This window comes from Anopheles aquasalis, chromosome 3, assembly GCF_943734665.1.
Source record: "Anopheles aquasalis chromosome 3, idAnoAquaMG_Q_19, whole genome shotgun sequence".
Taxonomy (NCBI): Eukaryota; Metazoa; Arthropoda; class Insecta; order Diptera; family Culicidae; genus Anopheles; species Anopheles aquasalis.
The window spans coordinates 17,674,776-17,698,820 of record NC_064878.1 but is presented as its reverse complement, the minus strand read 5'-3'; the positions used below and the strand labels follow the sequence as shown (position 1 = coordinate 17,698,820).

Below are 24,045 nucleotides of genomic sequence, written 5' to 3'. Positions count from 1 at the left end.
CAAAAGCGAAACCACAAACCTCCGCTCTCTATTGCTGCCAGATGGAAGATTCTGACCTGGCGATACCTCTTGCAGCTTCTCACATTAGCTCTCGGTAAAATGGAGACCAAAGCACGGAGCACGCGCGCTAGTTCGACCCAGCAGCGGAACAATAAGCCACGCCAGGTGCAATTTGTTTGTCGGAAGTAAGTCGGCATCATAACCAAAATCCACCTTCATCGAAAATGCAAATAAAGAGACCCGGGTCTGAGTGGGAAGAGCCCACACTAAAAAAACGAAAGTGACCACCGCAGCAAAATGGCGTTTAATTGCGCACGCGCTGCGGTATTGTTTCGGTTCTCCGTTTTCCTCATTTGCCTGGGACGTTGTTCTGTTGCTGCCGATGCAAGAGCGGAGTTTGCAACAAACCAAAGGTACGGCGAACGGCGCTTCGATTGCAAGGATTGCACGTCCGGGATTCTTCACCATCGCTGCCACCTTCTTGCAATGAAAGTTCCAATTAAAAGGACACAAACACAAACAACCACCAACCGGAACCGTCTTCGGGTGGGATGGGGCTACGCTCAAATGCAAACGCATGAAATATGCTGTAGAGCGAGCTAGCGAACGTGCCGCCAACGACTCCATTAGCAACCAGCCCGCCTGTTAATGCGAATGTGTAAAGCGATCGCAACGAACCGCGAGGAAAGGCAATGGACACAATGTTCGAGAGAGGGGGTAGGAAATGTTAAATAGTTGTTTGGATAGTTCAGCAACAACAACGTGGAAATGCGCTAAAGACGCGGTGCGGCTACCGGGCTTGTGGTCTCTCGAGTCTAGGGACCGCTTTGGCGAAGCCGCTCGCAACGTGCTGGAATCCATCATACACCGCCTATAGGTGACTATCAGAGCTATTGCTGTTTATAGGTGACTATCAGAGCATGTTCCGGCATTGTGTAGACACACAGACCATGGAAGGGAGGGAGTGGGTGGGTGAGTCACAAATTAAAACGCAGGAAAAATATTGGGAAGCCACCGCGTCATAAATCCACGCAATCCGGACGATCTGAAGGGAAAGGAAAGGCAATGCGGCAGGCGTGAGTGTATTAGTGAGTGTGCGATAACACAGAGATCACAATCGACACTGGGCAACGCTTTTCCTTCCTTCCAAACAGCCAAACTGGTGGCCGTGGTGCTTTAACTTGTTGCATCCCTCGCTTCACTGTGGGGCCGTTCTCACGCGCTGGGCGTTAAGGAACCACCTACCCAGCCGAACCAAAATTGCGTAAGCATCCATCCAAAGAAAGAAGCAACAACAGAAAGGGGTGAAAGAAGCGAGCACCGCGGTGTCTGCGTGCAACAACAATGGAGCTGAGGCCTGGGAGCTTGTTTGAAGCTTGTTAGGAAAAGAGCGCGACCAGAGCAGTGCTCAGCTCTCTGGTTCCTCCACATCTTCAATTGCTTATCACCGAAACCGTGCGCACGATAACCCGTTCCCTTCAACGTTCGTTGTGATGCGCACCTGTCACGGCACCGACGAAGAGAGAATCCGCCGCCCCGCGTAGAGTCGAGTATTGGCGTGAAAATGTTACTTTATTTGTTGCCATCTCGGCGTGAGGGTTCGGGAATCGTGGAAAATCGCTCCCACACTTTCTCACTTTCCCGGGGTGTGGTTTGTGTGCTCCCTCCCCCACTCCCCCTTCACTCCCTCCCCATTGGCACCGGAATGGTTTGAATTAGCATTGTGTGTCTCGGGCTCGGGCTTGGGCTCGGACTGGGGCTGTTGGTGCGGATCTTTTCTTAACATTTTGATTCCCTTCCGTTCCGAGGGCGTCAACGGCGTACAACACCCAGTGCTACGTGATGTAACGTGCTGGTGGTTGTTGTTGTTGTGGTCCGTCATGAGAGAAGGTTTTTGGCAGTCGGCCAGGCATCGGCGGCCATCGGGAGCACCGGCTGGCTGGTGGTTGTGGTCGAAACAAAATTAGCCGATGAAAACCGTGAAATGGGCGGACGGTTTCATTATGTTATTTGCTGCCTTTCCGATCGCTAGTGACGGTTACTCCCAAAAAGCTTCCTCTATTCCGTCACCAGCCGCAAGTAGTTTGTTTGCTTTATTTTTGTTTTTATTCGTGTATTGTTCGTGTACCACCCTCTCACCGGTTCCGGGGGGGGGAGGGGCGCGGAGGTGTATTCATTGATGATAGAAAGCATGGATGCGGTTGCATCGAGATCCGGGATCCGGGATCCGGGCGTTGTAATGAAGCGTTGCAAGCGATTCTCACCAAAAAAAGGGGTTCGTCGCTTGTAGAGTCTTTCGTTCAGCGGAACCCGGAAAATGATTACAGACGCCGCCTTGCGTCGCAATTGAACATTGCGTGATGGCCATTTTGAGGGGACATTAAACGTTTTGAACATACAAAATGGCTCCACCCCTCCCCTTCGATGACCCTTCTGTTTATGATCAGCACTATCAACCCTTCTCTGGCGGACTGTGCCACGATTTGTTCCAGAATGGATGACCGACTGTTAATGACTTAAACACTGGTACGTTAAGAAGTGCCATAAAACAATCATCTACAGCACCCCGGTGACCCGAATTTTTCGACCATTTTCACCGTTCGCATACTGCATTCATCAGCAACAGCAACAGCCGGAGTGGTTGTTTCGTTAATGGTTACACATCCATTATGGACCAACCCGATGACCCGATGTGGTCGTAAGAATGTCGGTTCTAAGCGCTCCATTAACCATCACCTGTCATCACAATTACGGGGTCACTGGGCACGAGGCGAGAATTCCCGGTTTATGAAATATTCATGCAGCTCCGGGGCTCTGAGAACCTCCGGCTTGATTGCCGGAAACGGCACTTTATTTGCCAAGGAATGTGCGGTGGTTGCGTCAAGCTTTGACACTCCCCGAAATCCGCATCCCATTCGCACCAGGCAGGGGGGTGTTGTTTGCCTAATTTCGGGGAAAAAGCATCCCCGTCCCATTCGCCGCAGTTCCGGCTTTGATTAAAAGATTGTCTTTCGATTGCGTGCGCCGTGGTTGCGATAATGGCGCTTAGCGGGGCAATGGCTGCGGTTCTCCTGTGTGAGCTCCTGGAAGAAGCATAGCTCATCGCAGAGAAAGCACATCCGTTATACAACCGATGTTTTTGCGATGAGAAGGCTGGCGAGTTGAAGGAAAATTTCCATTATACTGTCACGCAATTTTCCCCCGAAAAGTGGGAAAATATTGTACCCGTCCCAGGGATGCACGTCCCAGGGGTTGCATTTTAAATAAAATCGAAAGTGAAGCGCGATCGCGTTCCGTCACGGAACTCTCATAATTGTTCCCGTGTTGGCTCTCCGGTCGGGTACAATACTGAAATGTTTCGCTCCCGCTCGTTAATTATTTTCCATTTCAGATTGTTTGGGAAGGAAAAAAAACGGTCTCGCTCATTATTTCCCGTGCAAACGGTGATTTAGCTAGTTAGCATTAATTAGCCCCGCCGGGGGGCCAAGCGGTGACATTTTGATGGTTGACCACAATCCACATCGGAGATAACTCTAAGTTGAACTCGTAACTTGCCAGCTCGAAACTCATCGGCCGACCGACAACGAAAGCAATGTTTGCAGACACTCGAAAGGCGGTCGAGTGATATCCCGACTTGACGCAATTCTTGGGCTGGTATCTTAAAATGCAACTTTGTTTCGGGACCCTCTGCATCGGACCTGACCGCGCTCAAGGTGCAATTCGTCCACAGAACAGCTTCTACACCGAGAAAGCTTGCATGCAGCGGGATTTTTAATGATATGCTTGGCGGGCCGACATATCACTTTCGTCGTAGGCAGAACATTGAACCAAGCACGTGGCGCTTGCTTGTCGTGAGGAAGATTTGCGTAATTAAGTGCCAGTTATTAAACTGACCAGCTGTGTTGGAATTCACTGGACCTTCTGTTGTCACGTGGCGAGTGCCTTATTGGAACAATATTTATACACCGGAACCTCGAGCATACCCCACTATTAGTGTGAGAACGCTGGCATGGACGAATTTGGGTCAATTGTCGTGCGTCGTCCTATGATGTAGAACAGGACAAAGCTGCTACCGAGCGCAGAGTGGCATTTAAAGTGAAATTGAAAGAATGGACAAGAAGTTGGGTGCAGCTTTCGCCACAGAGCTGCGGTGCATTGAGTGCATGGGCCGTGTGCTATCAATTACGGCAATAGAACATGCTCTGTAATTGCCGTGGAGAAAGTATGTCGAAGCTATTAATGTTGCGGAAACAAATTTTACGGTTCTACCTAGCATCTGTTTGGTTGTGCATATGTTTATCCTTGCTCCATTAGTTGGGTAATTGTGAATAGTTATTGAGGGCTTACAGGTGTTGTGTTCTACTTTCGGCGGTAAATGGTGTACCCGAATAGTTAATAATACCGTGCGCGATGCTGCAAGATGTCCTTTAAACATCACTAACCGATTAGTGATAAATACGTGGTTTACAATACGAAGTAAAGGGAAAATATTGACGATTGAATATTCGATGCTTCACGTGGCCACCTGTGGCCGAGCACGTGCTTCCTCCTTCCGGCCTTCCGTTGGGCGATGTGACGGCACCGAACGGCTAGAAGGATGCCTCCTATCCGTCCTCGAACGTTCCCCGGACAAGATATCCCGGGCCAGGAGCGGGTTTTCCACGATAATCGAGACTTTCTGCGGATTTCAGCGCTTTCAGCGGGCACAGCGAAAGATAAAATGCAGTGGGTCTTTTCTCTCGCTCCCTCTGTTGTGCGAGAGCGAGAGATCCGTTCGAGCAAAATCTCGAGCAGTTGTGCACCTGAAGTTATGCACGTTTTGAATTTGATTTTGAAGTGCAACGGTCAGTCGCAGATCGGTCAACGGCAGATCACCACCATCAGCAAAATTCCGGGATGAAAACTACTCATTAAACTTGTTAGGCCCCTCTAATTGAACTGCTTTTCATTGCATAAAAGTAACATAAAAGAAATTAAGTATAAAAAACCGGTCATCTCTCACTCGGACTGCAAATCAGACCGACAATATTTGTTTTTTTTGTACTCTACAGCGCTCTGAAGACTTTATACTTTACTCACTCGTTATTGTTGCTTGAGTTTTTGAATAGTAACGTAGTTGAAGTGTAAAACTATTCAGAAAAGTGAAATTTCACTTTTAATGTTGCTCTTCCTTCGCTAAGTTATTTCATTAGCACACATAAGCCAATCATTCATCTTGAAAAGAGTCAAGCATGATCAGTAGTTGTGTTTGAGCATCTCCAGTGATCTTTTCACTGTTTCTACTGATCAAACTCATTGTTCTTTAGCCACCTGTAGAATTTCGTCTATTCGTTTTCTACTTACTTCACCTACATTACTTCAACTACTTCACAGGACCTCAATGAACATCAAGATATCGTATTGAGGGACTAATACGAATCATTAAGCGATACCGAGTAGCTCTCCTGTCTAGGGTGTAATTAAAGGCTTACAATATATAATAAATTCATTTTTGATCAGTCTTGGTTCTGATTAAACTGCGAAACTAACGTTACTTAACCTAAACCTAAAAGAAAGGATTATGTACAGTTCAAAACCAAAGTAAAGATACAATATACACAAATCAATAGAGCAATGACCACCGCAATGAGCATGACACTATACTTATTTCAACGTTTAGTAGCGTTAGGGGCGACCACAAATGGCCACTATTGTTACTTACCGTCTTGGCTTTGGTCGGACGATCTCATGGTTGGCGTCGGTGATGCAGAGCGGACTGAGCGCACCGGCCAAATGCTCGACCCCGATCCGGCCCGGATCCCAGCTGTGGCGTCCGGCATGCGACCAGTTGTTTGCCGCTCCGCTGCTGCCACCACCACCACCACCACCACCACCTGCACCGCTACCACCGGAGGAGGAAGTGGAGGAGGCCGGTGGTCCGGCACCACCGCTGGCCACCGTGACAGCTGCGGCCGTCGCTGACGACGAACCAACCGTCTGTATGACGCTTGCTGATACTGTCGAGTGACTCATGGCGGTGACATGGTGTTCCGTTTTCCGCAATTCCGCTGATCACCCTCGCTCACTCCCTTTACGTCCCTCGTGTCCGTCGTATCACCGGCCAGCCATTGTCGTTGTCCAATACTGTGGCAATAGCTCGATCACTCGACACAGACTTACAAGACAACCTGATACACTGGGCTGCTAACAGCGACTTTCAGCGACTTCTCCAGCGATCCTTCCCAAAAGGCAGAAGGACGGTGAAGGATCTGATCCCGTTGACAGTTGGTTAGTGTCGTCGTTGTTGTCGTCTTCGGCGGGAAAAGTAAAATTTCTGTCTGAAAATGGAACGTATTCCAGATGGAGAATACGCAGAGAGAGAGAGAGAAAAGGAAAACAAAGAGAGAAAGAACATGAATAAATGGGAACGAGAATGGAACAAGCTGCGGCTGCTGGTTTGCGAGTGAAAATAAGCGGATCGCGCGCGCATGAATCGAAAAGCTGACGAGTGGTGGAGTTTTTTTTTTGCTGCTGCTTCGAAAGAACCGTACGGCAGACGACAAGGAAGAGGAAAGGAAAATCAATTTATTCGATTGCTACATGAACATAAATTATACACGCCCCGCAAGCAAGGCTTTTCCCCCTTGTTCCCTCGTGATAGTGAGTGGTCAGCAGCAGCAGCAGCCAGCAGCCGCTGGAGCAGGGTCAATCGGAGCCAGAGCCAATGAATGTGGTGCGCGTAATGACATTTCGTTTGGTTCTGGTTGATTTCATTACCTCTTTTTCTCTGCTCGTCGTCCTCGTCCTCGTCTTCGTGTGTGGAAAGAGCAGAAGGCAAGAAATGGCCAGAAGAGGACGGCTGGTCGTGGGTATGTGCGCTTTCTTTCGCGAAAGTAGAAAGCCCTTTACTAGGGTGCCCCCGCCCCCCACTCCCTCCTTCCCTTTGATGACTTATGGCCACTGCCATATGATCCAGTGTAGGTGTCAGATTGAAAAATATGCTTCTTAAATTAATTTTACGGCTATTTATGAGACAACATAAAATCGGAGTGCACCAGGGCAGAGAGGGGGATCGCGTCCGGGCACTCGAATTTGTGGCCAGCTTATCGAGCTCTTTCCGAGAGAGGCGTTAGAAGCGTTACGTCCAACGCAAGCGGTTCGCAGTTGGACGCGATCGCGACGCATGTTGATCGTGCGTTTCGCGTTTTCGATTTTTATGAGCGAATGCGATCAATATCAATCCGGTGATCCTTCATCCTTCCACTGTTTGCGCCCCCGGCTACAAGAAAGGCTGACGGTTACAGGAAAGAAGCGAAAGAAAGGTGAAGGACACGTGAACCAGCCAGCACACTCCTGGCGCATCAGAATTATGCTGCCTTTGCTGGACTATTAAGATGCTCGATCCCCCCGGCAAAGGGCGCTCCCGGGAGATGATTCGTCCTCGAATTTATTGCCCGAGCATCAGTCAATCATTAATGTGCCAGTGATCGTCGACCCTTTGGAGTTATCTTACGAAAGGCTCTTCTTGGTGACCGGTGGGCTGGCATGAAAATATGCCAGCGAAACATGCTGATAATGATGATGCTGCGTCAACGATCGTGGCACAAAACCGGTACATGCCTAATGTTTTGTGGACGCATTTGGCCAACGAATTTCCATAAACGGAACCTTTCTTCTTCTTTTTTTTTTGTTATGCTTCTTCTGCTGCTCCTCACCGTGGTCCCGGCTCTAAGTCTCGTGTGCGTACGATGACCATCCGGACCATCCCAGTGTGTTCCCTTTCCTATCACCAGCTATCCAGCAGCATTCTGGCTATAGTACCCCCCGTCCCCTCGATTGGCCGAAAACACGCACAACCTCCGAGACAGAGAATATCGAAAGAAAACCCGCTAGCTTTCGATCGAAATGGAACGCTACAGGAATTGGGGGAGCAGCAACAAGGAGAATGGGGCCCTGGGAGGGGAAACAAGTTTGCGCTTTCCAGCACCAATCCACTCGTCTGTCCTTCGGCGTCCACTCTTCTCCTTGGGCGAATGGTTCCACAGGGCAGCACAGGCGTCGACGGCTCGGCGGCCGGCGACGGTCGAGCAGCAGCAACAGGGAAAGCATTTTTTGACAAAATTATGTTGTCTGGGACGAGCGTGCGCGTGAGCATTGTGGGAGGGAGCGGTGCAATGCGGGAGAAATGTCTCCCCTCTCCCCTTCTTTTCCCAATTTCCATCGACGACGCAGATTGGACGCAATGGAACGTCTCGCACATCATGGGGCCCCCTTTCCGGTAAATTGGGGTTCTCGGGGTAGGGCTAGCTGAATATGTTACTCCACCCTCACCTCCCGCTCTTCCCTTTTTTTTTTTGCTTTGTTACTTGGATGCTTGGAGTTGGTTTCGCACACGGGAACACGTACGCCAGCGTGCAACATGAAGCGTGCAGACCAGAAGAGCAGCACCAGCAGCATAATTTATGCTGCATACGTTCTCTTCGCCAGCTTGTCTGGCTCGGCCTCGCAACCGTCTGCGTTGGCTCACATGCGACCACGACGACGACCCGAAACGATGATGACGATGATGATTGGCCGATGGCGATGGCTTCTAAACGTCAGTCAAAAGCTTCTCCTGGAATCCGGCCCAATGGGGGCGCATGGTGAACCATCGGGTGGGGGGGGGGGGTCATTAACGTTTGATCGATTGCGTGACACACCTTCGTTCTGATTCTTCGCTCCATTGGTGCATGCATCCAAAATTGCTTCGCCCCCGGTTCGTCGTCTTCGTTCGTCTGCCACGAAATTAATAATGCTGCAGGCGGGAAGACGGGACAGTGATCAGCAATCATCATCGCTTCATACCCACCCATTGAGGGGCACGCAATTTATAGACAACGAAAGTGATGCAGCTTGAGCCTGAATGCGCAGAATGCAACTTCGAGTGCAGCAAACCGAAATCAGTCAGACCATTGCAGAGGGCAAAACGAGATTGACCAAATGTGGTGATGTGTTTTAAGCGGCCCATAGACGATCAACTTTATTTGTCAATGTTTCGGATGCAAGAATTGCGTCGAACTGTCATTTTATTTTTATTGCTCATATGTGGGCATAAATTGGCCTAGTCCTTAATGTTTCATCTATCAGGGCCACAGACGCATCGTGTTCGTTAATGTGACCCACAGGCGACGCCATTATTCAGCCTCATCAATATATTTTCAGCTGGCTGAAAATCTTCAAGTTTTTTGACACAAGCTTCAAATAGCCCACACACGATAAATATATTGGTGTCAATCGACTTGCATGCAAGAGTTGACAAATAAAGTTGAGCGTCTATGGGCCGCTTTAGGTTCTAGAGCACCTCGAAAGACACGTTGCTGGGAAATCTGAGCTCCCCTCTTCCCTTCTCGAACGGCTTTGGGCCATCGGTCGCATTCCAGTTCTCGCAAACGACGACGATCTGCTTCTTCTTCTGGCAATTAAGCGTTTAATGTGTTTCCTCCCAACAAACACACAAACAGACACACTCACGCGACACACCTGCTCGATCGACCACTAGAACCCGTTGGCCGAGGCTGGAATCATTAGTCCGCGGCACACACCTTTGAACGATCGCTGCTTTTTATAGCGCTTTTGCGATCGACTCTCGCGACCGGAGGAAGTGCTCGATCTCCAAACGTATTTCGTATTCAAATGTGGATCAACCACCTGTTGGGACTGTTTGAAAGGTGCCGCATCGTCTCACACCTCACGCGGCTGGTCCGGCTCGGCGATCCAGTTCCAGTGTGCGAGTGTGTGTGTTTAGCTTCAAGAATTCATATTTTAATTTCCAAAACACCTTAAACGCGAGGTTGAGCGAGAAGAAGGGAGATAGAAATAGCAATCAAGATCGGCATCTGATGAGGTGGCTGGTGGCAGCTTCGGAAAGGTGGCAAGTGGCTGGTTACATTATCCTTGCCCATCGCACCGCTCGCGACACTTTGAGATCTTCCCCCTTTCTCCTTCTTTCTTCCCGCGCCCACCAGAAAACCTGTTGCCGGGAATCGTTTATCAGCTATCAGCGAGAAGCAGGCTGCACCAAAAGGCAGCTTGTCAACGCCATCGACCACCATTGACAGCGTGTGGTGGAGTGTTTTCCATTTACAGACTCCAGCTAACAGTGGGACCAACTTGTTGGCATAATCGATGGCAAGGTAGACGTCAAGAGGGGCAGCGGTACGATCACGACCACGGGGTGGTAACACCAAATAGTCATTAGATGGTGCTAGCAAGTCTATTAGGCGTACGCATTCTAATCAGCACTCGGGGAGGCTTCGAATGGGCGCAGAACCGTAGGGAGTGGTAACTGAGCATTGCTCAGGGGGCTGTATCTCGTATTGGCCTCCGTAAAAGGGATTGCTTGGGAAGGTTGGTCCCGTTCTAGGGCCAAGTGATTGTGTTGATTATGAATTCAGTGTGCCCGGGAGTGCCTTGAATGGAGTGCTCATTGTAGAAGGGAACGTGCAAGCAAATGTACCCTCTGTCTATTGTCCTGTTTGGGTGTGTACACGTGTCAAGTGCAGTTGACAACATTGTCAGCAACACCTGACAAGTTGTCTCTATTGGTATTTGTTTACTTAGATATCGAGGACATATCTTTATATCTACTACTTCTGTACTCAACTTGATAGAATTTGATAAATTTAAAGAGAAATGATAAACCATGGCCCTAGCTGCACGAGGATATACTTCAAAAACTACACTAGATAGCTACCTGATCGTAGATCCAACGGAACCAACGGCGCTTGTTAAATCACTGATCGCTTGATCTCCAAACCATATCAACAGCTTGGGGCTATCATCAACGGATCTTTACAAACGCATTACAAGCACCACATGACGCCGGGATCGGTTAATGGGTTGTTGTTCGCTTCCGGATCGGGAAATCGAGTCCGTTCACATACACTGTGTCCAGCCATCCACATCCGTTAGCTAGCGGCTTCTCAGCAACAGCAGCAGCAGCAACAGCAGCAGTAGCGTTGGTACACACTGTCGTACCCATCTAGCCCATCATCTGAACGTGATGTGTGATGTGATTAGCCAACGAACCCGATACACCTTCTGTCCATCCGGCGCATGGGAACTGCTCGCCAGAGGAGGTGGTGGTCCCTTCGACGCGTTGTGTGTGCCGTTAGAACCGTGTCCCATATGGGCGCATCGTTTCCGGACAGCATTTCAATAATTAACGTCGACGCAAGACCCCTAAGGGGCCTCGCGTGGTCCACCAGTGCGCTCTGTTGCCACTGGATTGGCTTTAATTGATGCTAATAATCGCCTTTCGACTCCGCCCCAGCTTGTACCACCAGACCAGGTCCATCTCGGTGCACACGCTGCATCTGGTGAAGCTGAAGTGGTCAGATCAAATTTATGGCTTCCCCCTTTTCTGGAAGCCGCGTGTGGTGGAGTTGGTCAAACATACAATCATAACCCCCACCCCGCGATCACGCCCGATGACATACATGTGCTGCCTTCTTTTGATAAAGATTAATGCAACCACCAAGCCATTGGGCCCTTCCTACGCCGGACCTACCCTGCTCAACTCATCTATCCCGGTCCACGGTGCACTTTATGATTGCGTGATAAAGGTACGTAACCTTTCGGAATGAGGCTGATGGATATACGACCAGATAGTGAACCCGGTGAACCGGAAGTATGAGGACGGAGCTGAAGTCAACTCGAGTCACTGTCGAAGGTGCGAAGCGTGCATAGTGTAGTGTCATTCCATCTGCATCTCTTCCCTTCGCCTTCGGGGAAGGGATTTCGGAGGACATTCCGGAGGGTTTACCCGAGGTCTGGCCAGCCATGGCGCGGTATGATAAATATGGTTGGAATTTCTTTTCATCGCGACCATTCGCGGCCAATCCGGCGGCGACTGGGATTCGTTTTTCTTGTCAATTTTTCTGCCCCCTCTGGGCGCGGTACGAAGGGAGACGGCCACGGCTACGGCACGCCATAAAATATGAATGTTTATTGTATCCCTCATCAAAAGCAGCCCCTCTTCAGCACGCAGAGCGCGCGCTGGCCTCTGCTATCTCTCTGTCTCTCCTCTGTAGGTTAAACCGCGGGGCGGGAGAAATTGTGCACACAGTCCTCGCGGAGAAAACGGTCCAGGCCCGGGAGGAGGAGGAGGAGGAGGAGGTCGAAGAAGGTGCGTTCGTGCGTGCGTCTGTGTTTGTGACCGAGGCGACTGAAAGGAATTTCTCGTGATCGAACGCAGTCTGCAGGCCTTTAGGAGGTGTCTTCTTCGCTCCGGATTGGAATGCGGACGACGACGATGGCGCGACTGCGACCACTGGACAAAGAACGGTAGTGCAGTGTCCGGCGCGCGCGCGCGCGTCGCAGAAGATATTCGAAGTGACACTTATGGGGGACACGCTGGCGGGTATGGGCTAGTAGTGGCACAAGCAGTGGCCCCCATGCAACGCTGCTAAATCATCTGCAAGCATCCGGAACGCATCGAACGTTGTTCTGGATTAACGATCCAGCCTCCCCCCCGAAGCGGGAAGTGACTCAAGCAGCCGTTCATAATCTGGCACTGGATGCGCAGGAGGACAATTGTAAATCATTTACACTTCGTGTATGGCTGGAGTTCTTGTACACCACAACAAGGCAGAGCGAATGTGATGTCAATCGAAAGGTGAACTCTTTACTAGAAAGAGAACTCCTTCAAGTCGCTCTCTACTAGACATATTTCACACTCAACCAACGGGGAGGGGGAGCTAGTAGAGAACCGAGAATCTCCGCTGCTCTGCCAATCTGCCATTGAATTAGCGATTCGTTCCCGAACGTCACTTTGACGTTTACGTCAACATGCGAGCCAGCAGTACCGGTCACGGGCCTTTGCTGGAAAACACAATCTCGTGCGGCCATCCAGCTCGTCCATCTCCTGCTGCGACCAACTGTAACAAGCGTGGCGTAATCAAATTTGGTCAGATGTGTCCGCTGGACGATGAATTCGTTCCGTCCCGTTTGGTGGAGTACCTTGTCTGCCCCCTTCCCGGTTCAGATCATCGGAGATCGGAAACAATGGCTTGGGTGGGAAAGAATCACCACGGCGTATCTCCTGCCGCACCTTCACCCCGGCTCGAACTGTCCACCATGGCTCCAGAGTTTGACAGGAAGCAGACTATTCCTCCCGGAGTTCCGCGCGACGTGTGTAGGCGCAACCAGCGAACCGTAAAACAGAACCTCCCCCGGTCGGTTCATCCAATTTAAAGGCATCGAAACGCGCACCGTTTAGTAAGGGCATCTCAGAGTGGGAGTCAGCGAGTGATCCGAGTCCGGGATGTCCGGCAGCGGGCAGCGAGAGAAAGTTGAAGCCCAACGTTGGCCCAGGCATATGCATGTGTAGGGAAGGGATTCCGCATGGAAATTGGACACCACGATGACCACCACCCCCTTTAGGTCTCTGCATATTGAATGAGACGTTGATAAAGCAGTAGAGTGTGTGCGCGCTTCATTTCACCCTGGTCCCGGTCCCGGGAACGATCATGATGGAAGGTTCCATTAGGCACCAGGAGGAGAAGCAAGGAAAAGATGAGGAGACAGTTGGAGAAATTGGTGGCACCATGTTGGAGGACCCCAGAGCCGGCCTGGCTGGCAGGACGAGGGGTTTTGGAAATTTATGGAAAACTATATGGAATCGCAGATGTCGGACTTCTTCCTTTCGCTTCTTCCGCGGGATCCAATCCAGCTCGGTGCGGTTTAATCTCTCACTGGCCAACACTAGCCAAGGGATGAGGAGAAACATGCTCTCGTTAAGTCTATCAGATGTAAATCATGTCTGGCGCGCGCACGCGCGCGCGGAGGGCTGGTTTGTCTGGCCGCGCTCTCTGCTCTGGCCTTCCTCTTGTGTGGCCGTCTACGCCAGGCATCAGGAGCACAGCAGGAGCTTGCAGACTTCGCCAGGCCACACTCAGAGCCACACTCCCCCCGGCAGGGCAGAGGGCCACTAGAGAGAGAGCGAGAGACGCGCGTGCAATTTATAATAAATCGAAACATCCACCCGGAGAACGAGGACCCAGCTCGTTCCATGGTAGCCCTCGACAAGGGATGACAAGGGCACCAGGTGACGCTGCTCAACCCCTCAACTGATGCAGTTATTTGTTCCAAAGTGCCAACGCCACATGTTCTATGGTCCGTGTCCTGGTGGGGCTCCTAATCCCTTTCCAATTCCGAGTGGCAGACTTCGTTTGCAGCTCGACTAGACGCGAAGACGCGTACGAGACTGTCAGTTCACTAGCTAGGCGAGCTGCAAAGGGGATTGAGGTTAGAATAGACACTTGTGGACGACGACGACAAAGACGACGGCCGTTTAGGATTAGCCGTGGCGTGGTTTGACATTTCTGGACGATAAATCAATTTGCATCTTATAATTTATCTCGACGGGCCGTGCCCCTTGCCCATTACGCCTGAAGATGTAGCGGACTGAGCGGATTGAGGTTAAGAACATTCGCCTTCACGCAAATGCTCCATGCCATGGGTCGATGGAGACTCCAGCTGGAATGCTGACACCAACAGCGATCGCCTTCAAGGCGGAAGTTGAGTAAGAGATCCCAAGACAAAGAGGGTGGCCCGATCTTTCATAACACGGACTCCAGTCGCCGGGAAAGTATCGCGTGACTCATCGAAGCGCAGCGGAATGCGCGCTGCAAAACCTGGAACACTCGCTTCTCCTCTTCTCGTCTAGCGACTTCTAGGTCCAGGCTTCCGTGGGGTGGTCCCTGTTGCTGCTGTTACTGGATGTCTTGACTAGATATACCCATGCTGACCTAATTTCGTCTTCTCCAATCCAAGGGTTCTCCAATATCCAGCTGCGGATTCCTTTGCCAACCAAGCATCCCCAGCGCTCCTCCCGAACCGCTTCGCTACCACCTCCTCCAACAATTGTTGCCGTTTCATGTGGCGTCGCGTGCATGCCGCATGTCGGCTTCACTCGGCCACTCGACCAAATCCATTAGTATTTGGAGGACCGTCGAACTGCGATTGCGATTAGATTTCCTTTTAGTGCGCCCCGTCTGTTCCGCAGTACGTCTGTGGTCCGCGCGGGAGTCGCTTAAGAACCGTACCGCTATCAACACTGTGCCGCTGGACGTTAAGCGCTAGATATTTTCCCCTACAGACTCCAAAGTCAATCGTCACCTTCCCGCTTCCCTGCTCCCTCGAGCGTTCCATTCAAGATCCAGGATTGCATCAGCGCTGCAACGGCAATTGCTGAGCGGACGTCGTCGTCGAACGCAAGTACCAGGTGGGAGGGGGGCTCAAGTTATAGAGATCGCTTTCGCATGCGCAATTGAAAACACATAAATTTATCGAGCCGGCGCTTTATTTATTACCTCTTTTAGGGGGGGTGGTAGTGTGGCGGAACTATGTTGCGACAGCTATTGACCGGACTACATTCCGATCTCGTGGTCCGTGTCCGTGGTTGGTTGGCGAAGTGTTGAGAGGACGTTCTAAGACGGCGATTGGCGTGCCTCGTGCGCCCTGTTAGCATGCGCGCGAGCCTGCCAGAGCATTGTTATGCAGTGCCAAGTCCTTCTTGGCAAGTGTTGCGCACGTGGCCTCGCCGCGCAGAGCTGTCAAGAGCCGTGACTCTGGAGATCCATTCTTGTGTCGACATTCTTGAGACGCTGCCCGGTCCTGGTCCAAATGGGCCAGCGGACCGTCCGACAGAGCGTATGCTAAGGTCCGTTTCGCGTTTCGCGAAACTTAATCAACTTCTGCCAACTCGCTTGGTCGGCGTTTGGCCGTGGAGGGATTTGCCGCTTTGTAAACATCACCACCGCAACCGCAAGCGGCCGCCTCGGGCAGTGGAAGCGTGGAAGCGAAGCGCAAAACGTAACCGCCGCGAGGTCGCGACCGGCCCAGCGTAAAAGTGTAACGAATTTGACATTCTCGACTTCACGACATTTATAGTCCCCAATCCCACCCTAAACCCTCTTTGGCTCGGTTGGGGGTCCTCCGGAAAGTGATTCCCCATGGTTGGTTGGTCGGTGGCGCGCAAAACCGAAAATGGCACACGATCGCAACCAATCAAGCACGTAGCCAGCCCGTAGAAAGTGATTGTGTTAGGAGCGGGCGAGCGCGGGCTCGATCTCGAGGCTCGCGGAGACAATCGACCCATTAAGGACGACTTTGCCTTCGTCCACCACTGTCGTCGTGCTCGCGTGGCTCGGTCTTATTGTTGGCACATTCTCTGTCTCCCCCTCTTCTTTTTACCCGACCTGAACTGCACGATTAGTGTAGTAGTCGTCGCCGGCAGCAGCAGAATGTCTCCACGGAGAAGGTCTGATAGCATCAGTCGGCAGTCGCGCTGGGTTTGTGTGTGTTTTGGAGCGAGCAAATTGATGTGTGAAGCACATGAAAGCATTCGAGTGAAGTGCGCATAATGATCCGCTTGACAACTGGTAGCTTCGTGTTCTTGCGTTGTTTTGTCGCGCGAGATTCAACGGGGATGATAAAAAAAAAACGGGCAAAGAGGATGGAGAGTGGAGGTTCCACGAAGGAGAAAGTTGCTGGCATCGAGGAATCGTCGAGGAATTGCTTGTTTTGGGGCCGTTACTCGGCCATTGCAGTTGGTTTATGACGTATTAACATTGGGGCCGCTTATCGCGATGTTTGATTGCCGTTGCCGTAAATTGTTTTATTTTTATTGGATCAACGGTATACGCATCGCGGTGCATCGCAATCCGAAATGGGGTAGTTCATTTAGAAGTGGGACACTTTGGAATGCGTGTATTGTTTTGTGGTGGAAGGTTTTTTTTTGTAATGGAACAAACATTCTGAGGATGCACTAATGGTAATAAGATTGTATTTTACTAAAAGAAGAATTAAATTGATCTCTAATCCTTATTTGGCAGTAATTATCTCATTCGATTTGTCTTCTCTACTAGATTAGCTATCAGGTTCCACGAATTCGTCACCGAATCAATTTTAATTTTTCAATCAACCGAGTTGACAATTTGTAAATCTCTAAATACATGTAATTTTTGATCAGTTTTCTTACTGCATGATCTCGAGAAGTCATTTGAAAATGATTTATACATAAAATTCATACCAAATTGAGCTTACAAGGCAGATTTCTGACTGATAGTTGTTGTTTGACGCTATATCTTAACTGCCTCGGTTGTCTGATTACTACAAACCATTGCTCGTCTCTTAACTGTTGACAGATTGACGTAACAGTACAATGGTCCGCATTCAGAGCATTCAGTTTGACCAAATCGCTATCCACGATGCTGGGATCCACCTTGACCTTTCGCATTGTTTTCGTTTGCTTTTGACTATCAATTGTTCAACATGCTACGGACAACTATTTGAGTTAGAAAATTGATTGAATAATACCGATGATTCAAGAAACGAACGTTACCAAACTTTATCACTTTATTTTCACGAGTTCGATTCTAAAAAACTCATGGTTTATTGCACAATGTTTCCATGTTCAAGTTAAACGAACTAGCTAAAATCAATTTTGATCAAATCCAAAAGAGTTCTTCCAAATGCTAAACAGCGAAGACATTCTTGGCCACTACTAACAGCTTTCTACAACGATATTTCCATCTTGCCAGCATCTCAACGACTACGAAAAGTGAGAATAACGACCGAACGCCTAACGCTGACCGTGACTCTGTTCCCTGTCGCCAACTCGCAGCATTCCAATGGAGTTGTTATGGGGCTCGATTAGCATTTCAAACAAGAAATGGCAACAATCCAACCTCCCACCATCCCCTTCCGTATCCGCGTAGCCTTCTCCGCCCACCAAACAATTGCGTTTTGATTAATTTTCACGAAACATCACGAACCTACCCCCCCTCAACGATGGACCAGCTGCCAGCACTCCTAAACCCCAGATGGTGTCTCTCTGGCCACTCTGGCCAAAGCTCTGACGCACATCTGCATGGCTCCGGGGCTCGGCGTTCTGGAACCGACTGGAGACTGAGCGCACCGCAGCATTCCTTCGCTCCGGCCCCTCGCCGGACTTTATCAACGTTGTACAATCTGGAAACGATGGCAACGGATCGATAGGAACCAAGGGCGATGGGTGCCGTATAGGATTGGAACAGGTTTTCGTGGTTTGCGACCTGCGGGCGTTCCGCGCCCGCACGAAGAAAGCCCAGCGGGGTGTCTCCGGCAAGGGCCCGCCTGTTGCGTTGCGTTGCGCTGCGCCGAGGGGCATCCTGTTGTTCTACGCCGAGCTTACCAGAGGGCTCACGCGGGGAACGCTATCGTGTAGCTTAACCACAGAATAGGCAGATCGAAGAGTCTCTTTCTCTCTCCATCTCCCTTGGCATCCGACTATATGGTTCCACCAACGCAACGGGTTCGCTCCTCACTGCCTAGCGTGCATAGAAAGGAAGGTGGAAGAGGTTGGAGAAAAGGTCTGGAGGGGTGCACATTTAATGTGAGAAATTAATAATAACATTACACGCCTAATTAAGTTTAATAACTGATTTGATGATAGCATTTATTTGCTATTTTACTACGCCGCTTCTTGTAGGGACCTATCGAGACCCCTTGGAAGGTCTCTGGTTGGTTAAAAACCCCGACTACGGTGCCAGATAAGGGAAGGCCACAACGCAGCCACTGCCGCTGCCCAGCATAATATCCTCGCGCAGGCGAGTGAGCGTAATTGGATTTCCATGCTGGAACCCTCCTGACCGGGGGGAAACAATGATTCTCATTCTCGCGACAGACATGGCAGGCCTGTCCGTTGGTTGGAAACCATTAGAATGACAAAGCGGGCAAGGGAAAGACAAGCAGAAACAACAAAACACAATACCGGTAAAACCGGGGAGGTTACCGGGAAGAGCGAAGAACAAAAAACCATTCCATCCACAAAATAAAAACCATCTGCCATCGGATCCGCCATCTTTACGGGCGTTTTTTGGGGGTTGGTCGAGGAAGAGGAGCTCCTAACCCTTTTAGCCTTTTGTGCAGCTAATGATGAATCATTTGCATGCTCGTCTAACAGACGGCAGGTCGATGATGATGGTGATGATGATTTGTTGTTGAAAGGCTTGCAGAACGAAAGTGAGATCCAAGATCCGCAGCAGACAATCGAGAACAAGCGGTGAAGACAGCGGCGGTTCTCTGACAACAGCGCGGACAACAATAGGATCGAGAGCGTGTGCGCGCGCACTCCATATTTTGGCACGCTCATTACGTCGATGCCAGCCGAGGATCTACTGCGGACAGCAGGCGGACTATAGCAGCTTGCACAGACCGCCAGCCGTGCGCTCCGGTATCATTTGCATGCATTCTTCGGACGTCTCTTCGTTGCACCGCAAATGGCCTTTTCCAGATACGATGAGCCACGGGGTGTCCAGAAATGGCAAGGTCAATGGCGCCCAGTTCGCGCTCGCAGAAGCTCGCGTCAAATGCCATTCGGATTTGATGGCGAACCGTTTTTGGGGGAACGAAAAGTAAAGGAACTGCGACATGAGCCACCAGTGAGCTTCAAGTCCATTCCGTGGATATAATTCAAGTCGTTGCGGCGACCTGGCTACTGATTCCTGGCGGTGGATAAGCTCATGGCCGGTTTGGACGACTTCATCGTCACCGTTTTATAGTTCCGTTGGCCTCGCACAACGCCATCAAGATTGCATCGGTCGTAACCGGATCGGATTCTTGGTATAGCTTCTTTGCTTCCAAAAAAAAAGCTGATTCGGCACGTCATTCTGCGTCGAAAGTGATGATGGCGTTCCTTCTAGTGCAAGAAACACAATGACTCGAGGTCCAGAGATGTAATCGGTGGTGCAACCAACGTGGACCGTTTGCTGCTGTTGCTGGTGCATTCTTCGCGTCCTCTCAGCACCTCATCCTCTTAGCAGCTCTTCTTCAACCACACTGCGCCGTGGATTGCGACTGCGTGAACACATTGTAATTACAAAATTGCAAACGATCAGCAGCAGCATCAGCGATACGAGCATCATGACCTGCAGGGCAGCAACGACACGAATCATCGACCAAAAAAAAAAAAAAAGAAGCTAAAGGACGAACATAATGATCGCTTAGCTTCCGGCGACAGGTGTGTGTTTCTTTTGGGAAGATAATTTTTGGGGCCCCCGGAAAATGCTCACCTCACCTCTCATCGTCCTCCTCTTACGCCAAGGTACGAGTCCCCCGAAGGACCAATGAGGCATTTGAATTATTTCCCCATTTTGGACACTTCCCATTTTTTTGCGAATATGTGTCGTCTGTGGGTCTGCATGCGACCTGATGAGACCTCATGTGCTAATGATGGTGCTGGAGAAGCGTTTTATGTGCGAGAGCGAAAACCATAATTTTTGGCGACGAGGACTGCGAGGTGGACCGTCAAGCAACCACACTAATATGTTGCGGGTCATTTACTAATTTGCGTTGCTTTAGGCAGGCAGATTGTGGCCAGATTGCCGGAGAACCTGTTGACCGGAGGAAGACACCCATAAGGAGTCATTTCGTTATCGCACCTCCGGATGGCAGAAGGACAAAACATGAAAATGAAAATAAAATCTTTCACCAAAATATGCAGCGCTCGCACTCAACATCGCATTTTGTATCGCTTGTCCTTCCACCAGCTCCCCATCCACCCCAAAAAAACATGCGATTATAGCACCATTCCGCCGACATCGAACTCAAACTCCAAAAACTCCGCTTCTCGGAAGTCGTGCTCGAGCGCTTTTTCCGGATCAGATGATGGTGGACCACTGGCACACCGAGTGATACACAGGCACACACTCTCGTGTGGCGGCGGGAAAAGGTAACGGATTTCACATTGGCCATTAGGTTGTTTACTGATTCTTAGACGCCACTTATCCCGGGACCGCACCTGAGCAGGTTCGGTGCTTCGTAGGTCCGGGAGAAGGGGATTACACCGGAGACAAATCATGGCACTGATCGGATTGACTGACTGGTGGCCCTGGTGGCCCTGGTGGTGGTGGTTTGGGACAGGAAAGGAGTAATAAAGATTGAAGGAACGACGACGACGATGGTGCACGAGCACGACACCCGGAGCAGAGCCGCCGATTAATCCCGCGACGGGCTCTAAATTATAAGTTCACGTTTCAGTTCACCAGACCGACCAAGGGAACGAGCCAGTGCGCCCGGTCGCTCAGCAATCGGCTAATACCTTGATGGCACCATCTTTCCCTCCCACTGGAGGTATCATCTCGGCACAATCGACATCGTGTTCGGCCCCGGAGGCGACGGACGACCCTGGAATTGGGTCACGAACTGGCGTCAGCACTTGGTTGCAGCAGCAGCAGCAGCAGGAGCAGCAGGAGCCACGGCAGCGACAGCCGTAGTCAGTCAGTCATTCAACTGCGACTGAAAGACGCCGTTGTCGATGCTCCAACTCTCCAAGATGATGACCGGTCTGGTCTGTCTGCACTGCGCACAATGGAAATCGGCACCGAAGCGCGAATACTGTGCGCCTGGAAATTGATAAACACTAGTCTGGTAGCGTGGCGTGACGTGTACCTTACGTCCAGGTCCGAAAGTCGACTTCACCCGAAAGTGCCAGTTTGAAGAACTGCTAGGTGTCATTAGACATGGTAGTGGTATAGCTGAGTAGCGTTTAGGGGAACGATTCCGTACCGTGAGGTGCTGGATGTTTGATTTGTAGCCAAACGGCATTTCGCACGTAGACTTAGTACAAGAAGTAGGACATGCAACCTTTTTTAATACAAGTGTTCTTTAAAACCGTTATCATACAGATGAGCCCACCAGAGTTTGGACACTGGCGACTCCACCGGATACCGGTTGTGCTGCATTTAATTTAATCAAATCTATCCTCTTTCGCTCTCTCTCTCCACGCGCTCTCCGTGTTTCATTACGATAATGCTCCGTTAATACCGTGGCCATCAAGCTGGCTACAACAGGAAGTCTTGAGTCGAGCAGGGCGACGGGTAATGAGCTGCGTCGCCTGGCCGCTACAATCATTGCGCGCCGTAGTAATGAAAACATTACCTCCAGCTACAAGAACATCAGAGACAAATCGTTCTCATCGTTCGTTCGTTCTCATCTGTGCATGGTTCTGAAAGGAGACACGTAAACACTGGGATTCATCCAGACAGTCGACTTGGAAGGGGCGATTTTGAAAGTTTCTAGATTGAAACCATTTGGACTCCGAGACGCGCGATACCGACCAGTCGAGGCCACCACAAAATAGCATCTCTATGATCTCCTCATCGGTCGAGGGAAAAATGAAGGGAAAACCGTTGATGTTATTCTCATCCAGCACCAGATCCTCGAACAGGCCAGGCCAGTTAGCGAGGAGCGGTGCCGAGACGAAACGAGTCGTTGGGGAGCTCAATCCGGCCGAGCCTTCGCCATCGCCTTCGCCTTCGCCTTCGCTGGTAAACAAAGTAGTCATTAAATGATTCCGACAATTACGCGCGCCCGCGGTGCGACGAATCCGTGGCGTAACCGGAGGGCTGCGCCTAGGCCAACCCTTTTGCAGCGGTAAAGGCAAGGCAAGGGGCTAGAAAATCGAGCAGGAATAGAAAAGAATCACCATCAACAAGCACCAACAGCAGCAGCATCACCATCATGCGGGCTTGGATTGTTAATTGTAGTCAGAGCACCACACGGGCACCCTCAGCACTGGGCCGACAGGTGGAAAAGGTGGATCTTCGGTGGATGGTCCGGGCCATCGAAGCTGAAAATTAAAACCAAATTTTACACGTTTCCGTTCGGTTAGCATCGTCCGGCATCACGTGTCCCTCAGCACACACACCTCCTAATGGGATTTGGATGCTTTTCCCTGCTGCTGGGCTCCCTCTTCTTGTTTTTTCTCTTCCTCCCATCTCTCTGTTTTGTTTTTGGACGCCCCAAACGCGCCCCGAGGGCGACCATAAGCAGCCAGCCAACCAGCCAGCCAGCGATCTGTTCCACGCACTCTCGACATTCGATCGGCGATTCCAGCGAATGCCAGTGACGGAAGTCGAAAGGAAATAGATAAAGGTTTTTTTTGTGGTGTTTTTTTTTCGGTTCGGAAAAGTGGGACCCACGAATCGATCGCTCGCTGCGTGATGGCCGTGCTAATGATAGGCTGCTTTATGCTGCTGCGCGTCTTCCTTTGCGTGTCGCATGCGGACTGCCCTGTGCTGCCTGCTCGCTTTGCTCCTAATTTCAACCTGCTGTTTCTGGCTCTCTATGTCTGTCTGGCTGTCTGTTTGTCTGTGTGTCGGAGGAGGCAATAAAAACAAATCACGCAGAGGCTTCCCTACCTCAGGGGATCCCAGGGAGCAGGTTCAAGGTTCGAAAATTGATCGCTGGAGGTTTGTGTTGATATCGGGTGGCGGGAAGGGGTCGATTTCCATCGATCGCATAAATGCGTGAGTCTGGGGTAAGCGCTAGTCACGCCTACGGTGAGTTTGCGCTTTCCAGAATTCATTTTGGGACTGGTTTTGAGAGGCGACGCTTGAGAATATGCTTATTTGTGACTTACTGTTTTGCGAACTTTATGGCGATGAATTTGTATTACCTGAAAGGAAACAGAAAACGTAGTTATGTTAGTTCTTGTTCTTTTGAATATTTCTATGTATTGAGTACATAAACTCGTTGAATATTTAGGAAAACTTTGGTAAATGAAAAAAAGGGTAGCTGATATGTTATTCAGATGAATTTCTATTCAAAGCTAATCCTTTTTCTCATTGTACCAACTGATTTTCAGACCAAATAATTGTCATGGCGGCAAATACGTCTACATTAAGGTTCATTTAAGTATGAACAAGTACTCTATCTCCATTTGTAATCGCTCGATAGATATGGTGATTTAAAACGACTTTCTGGGCTGTTTTTCCGTCTTCACTGTCAATATCTAGACTAGACCGAAGTGCCCATGGTTTTTGTAACATTTAGAATGATTTAACATTATTTTCTTGGCATTCATATTCGCTTTTCCGAGAAGAATTTCCCCTTTATTCGATCATTTATCTAACTGTATCAAGTGTGCTCAAGAAGTTATTTGGCTAGAGTCCTTCAGAAATCTAATCTTTGTGTTAATAGTTTTTTGCAAGATTGCTGTCATAAAACGAGATTATTTTGAAATTCAAGTACGTTTTCGTT

The 24,045-nt window shown here is 50.1% G+C and overlaps 1 protein-coding gene across 1 annotated transcript in view; it reads right to left on the bottom strand.

The window, feature by feature from the left end:
- The window catches only part of LOC126575236 (ankyrin repeat and BTB/POZ domain-containing protein 2), an 85,704-nt gene that overhangs the window by 23,880 nt on the left and 37,779 nt on the right, over positions 1-24,045 (bottom strand). Inside the window, exon 3 of the mRNA XM_050235825.1 lies at positions 5,702-6,317. Coding sequence (XP_050091782.1) covers positions 5,702-6,012 — 311 coding nt within the window. The 5' untranslated portion in view covers positions 6,013-6,317. The remainder of the gene's footprint in view (positions 1-5,701; positions 6,318-24,045) is intronic.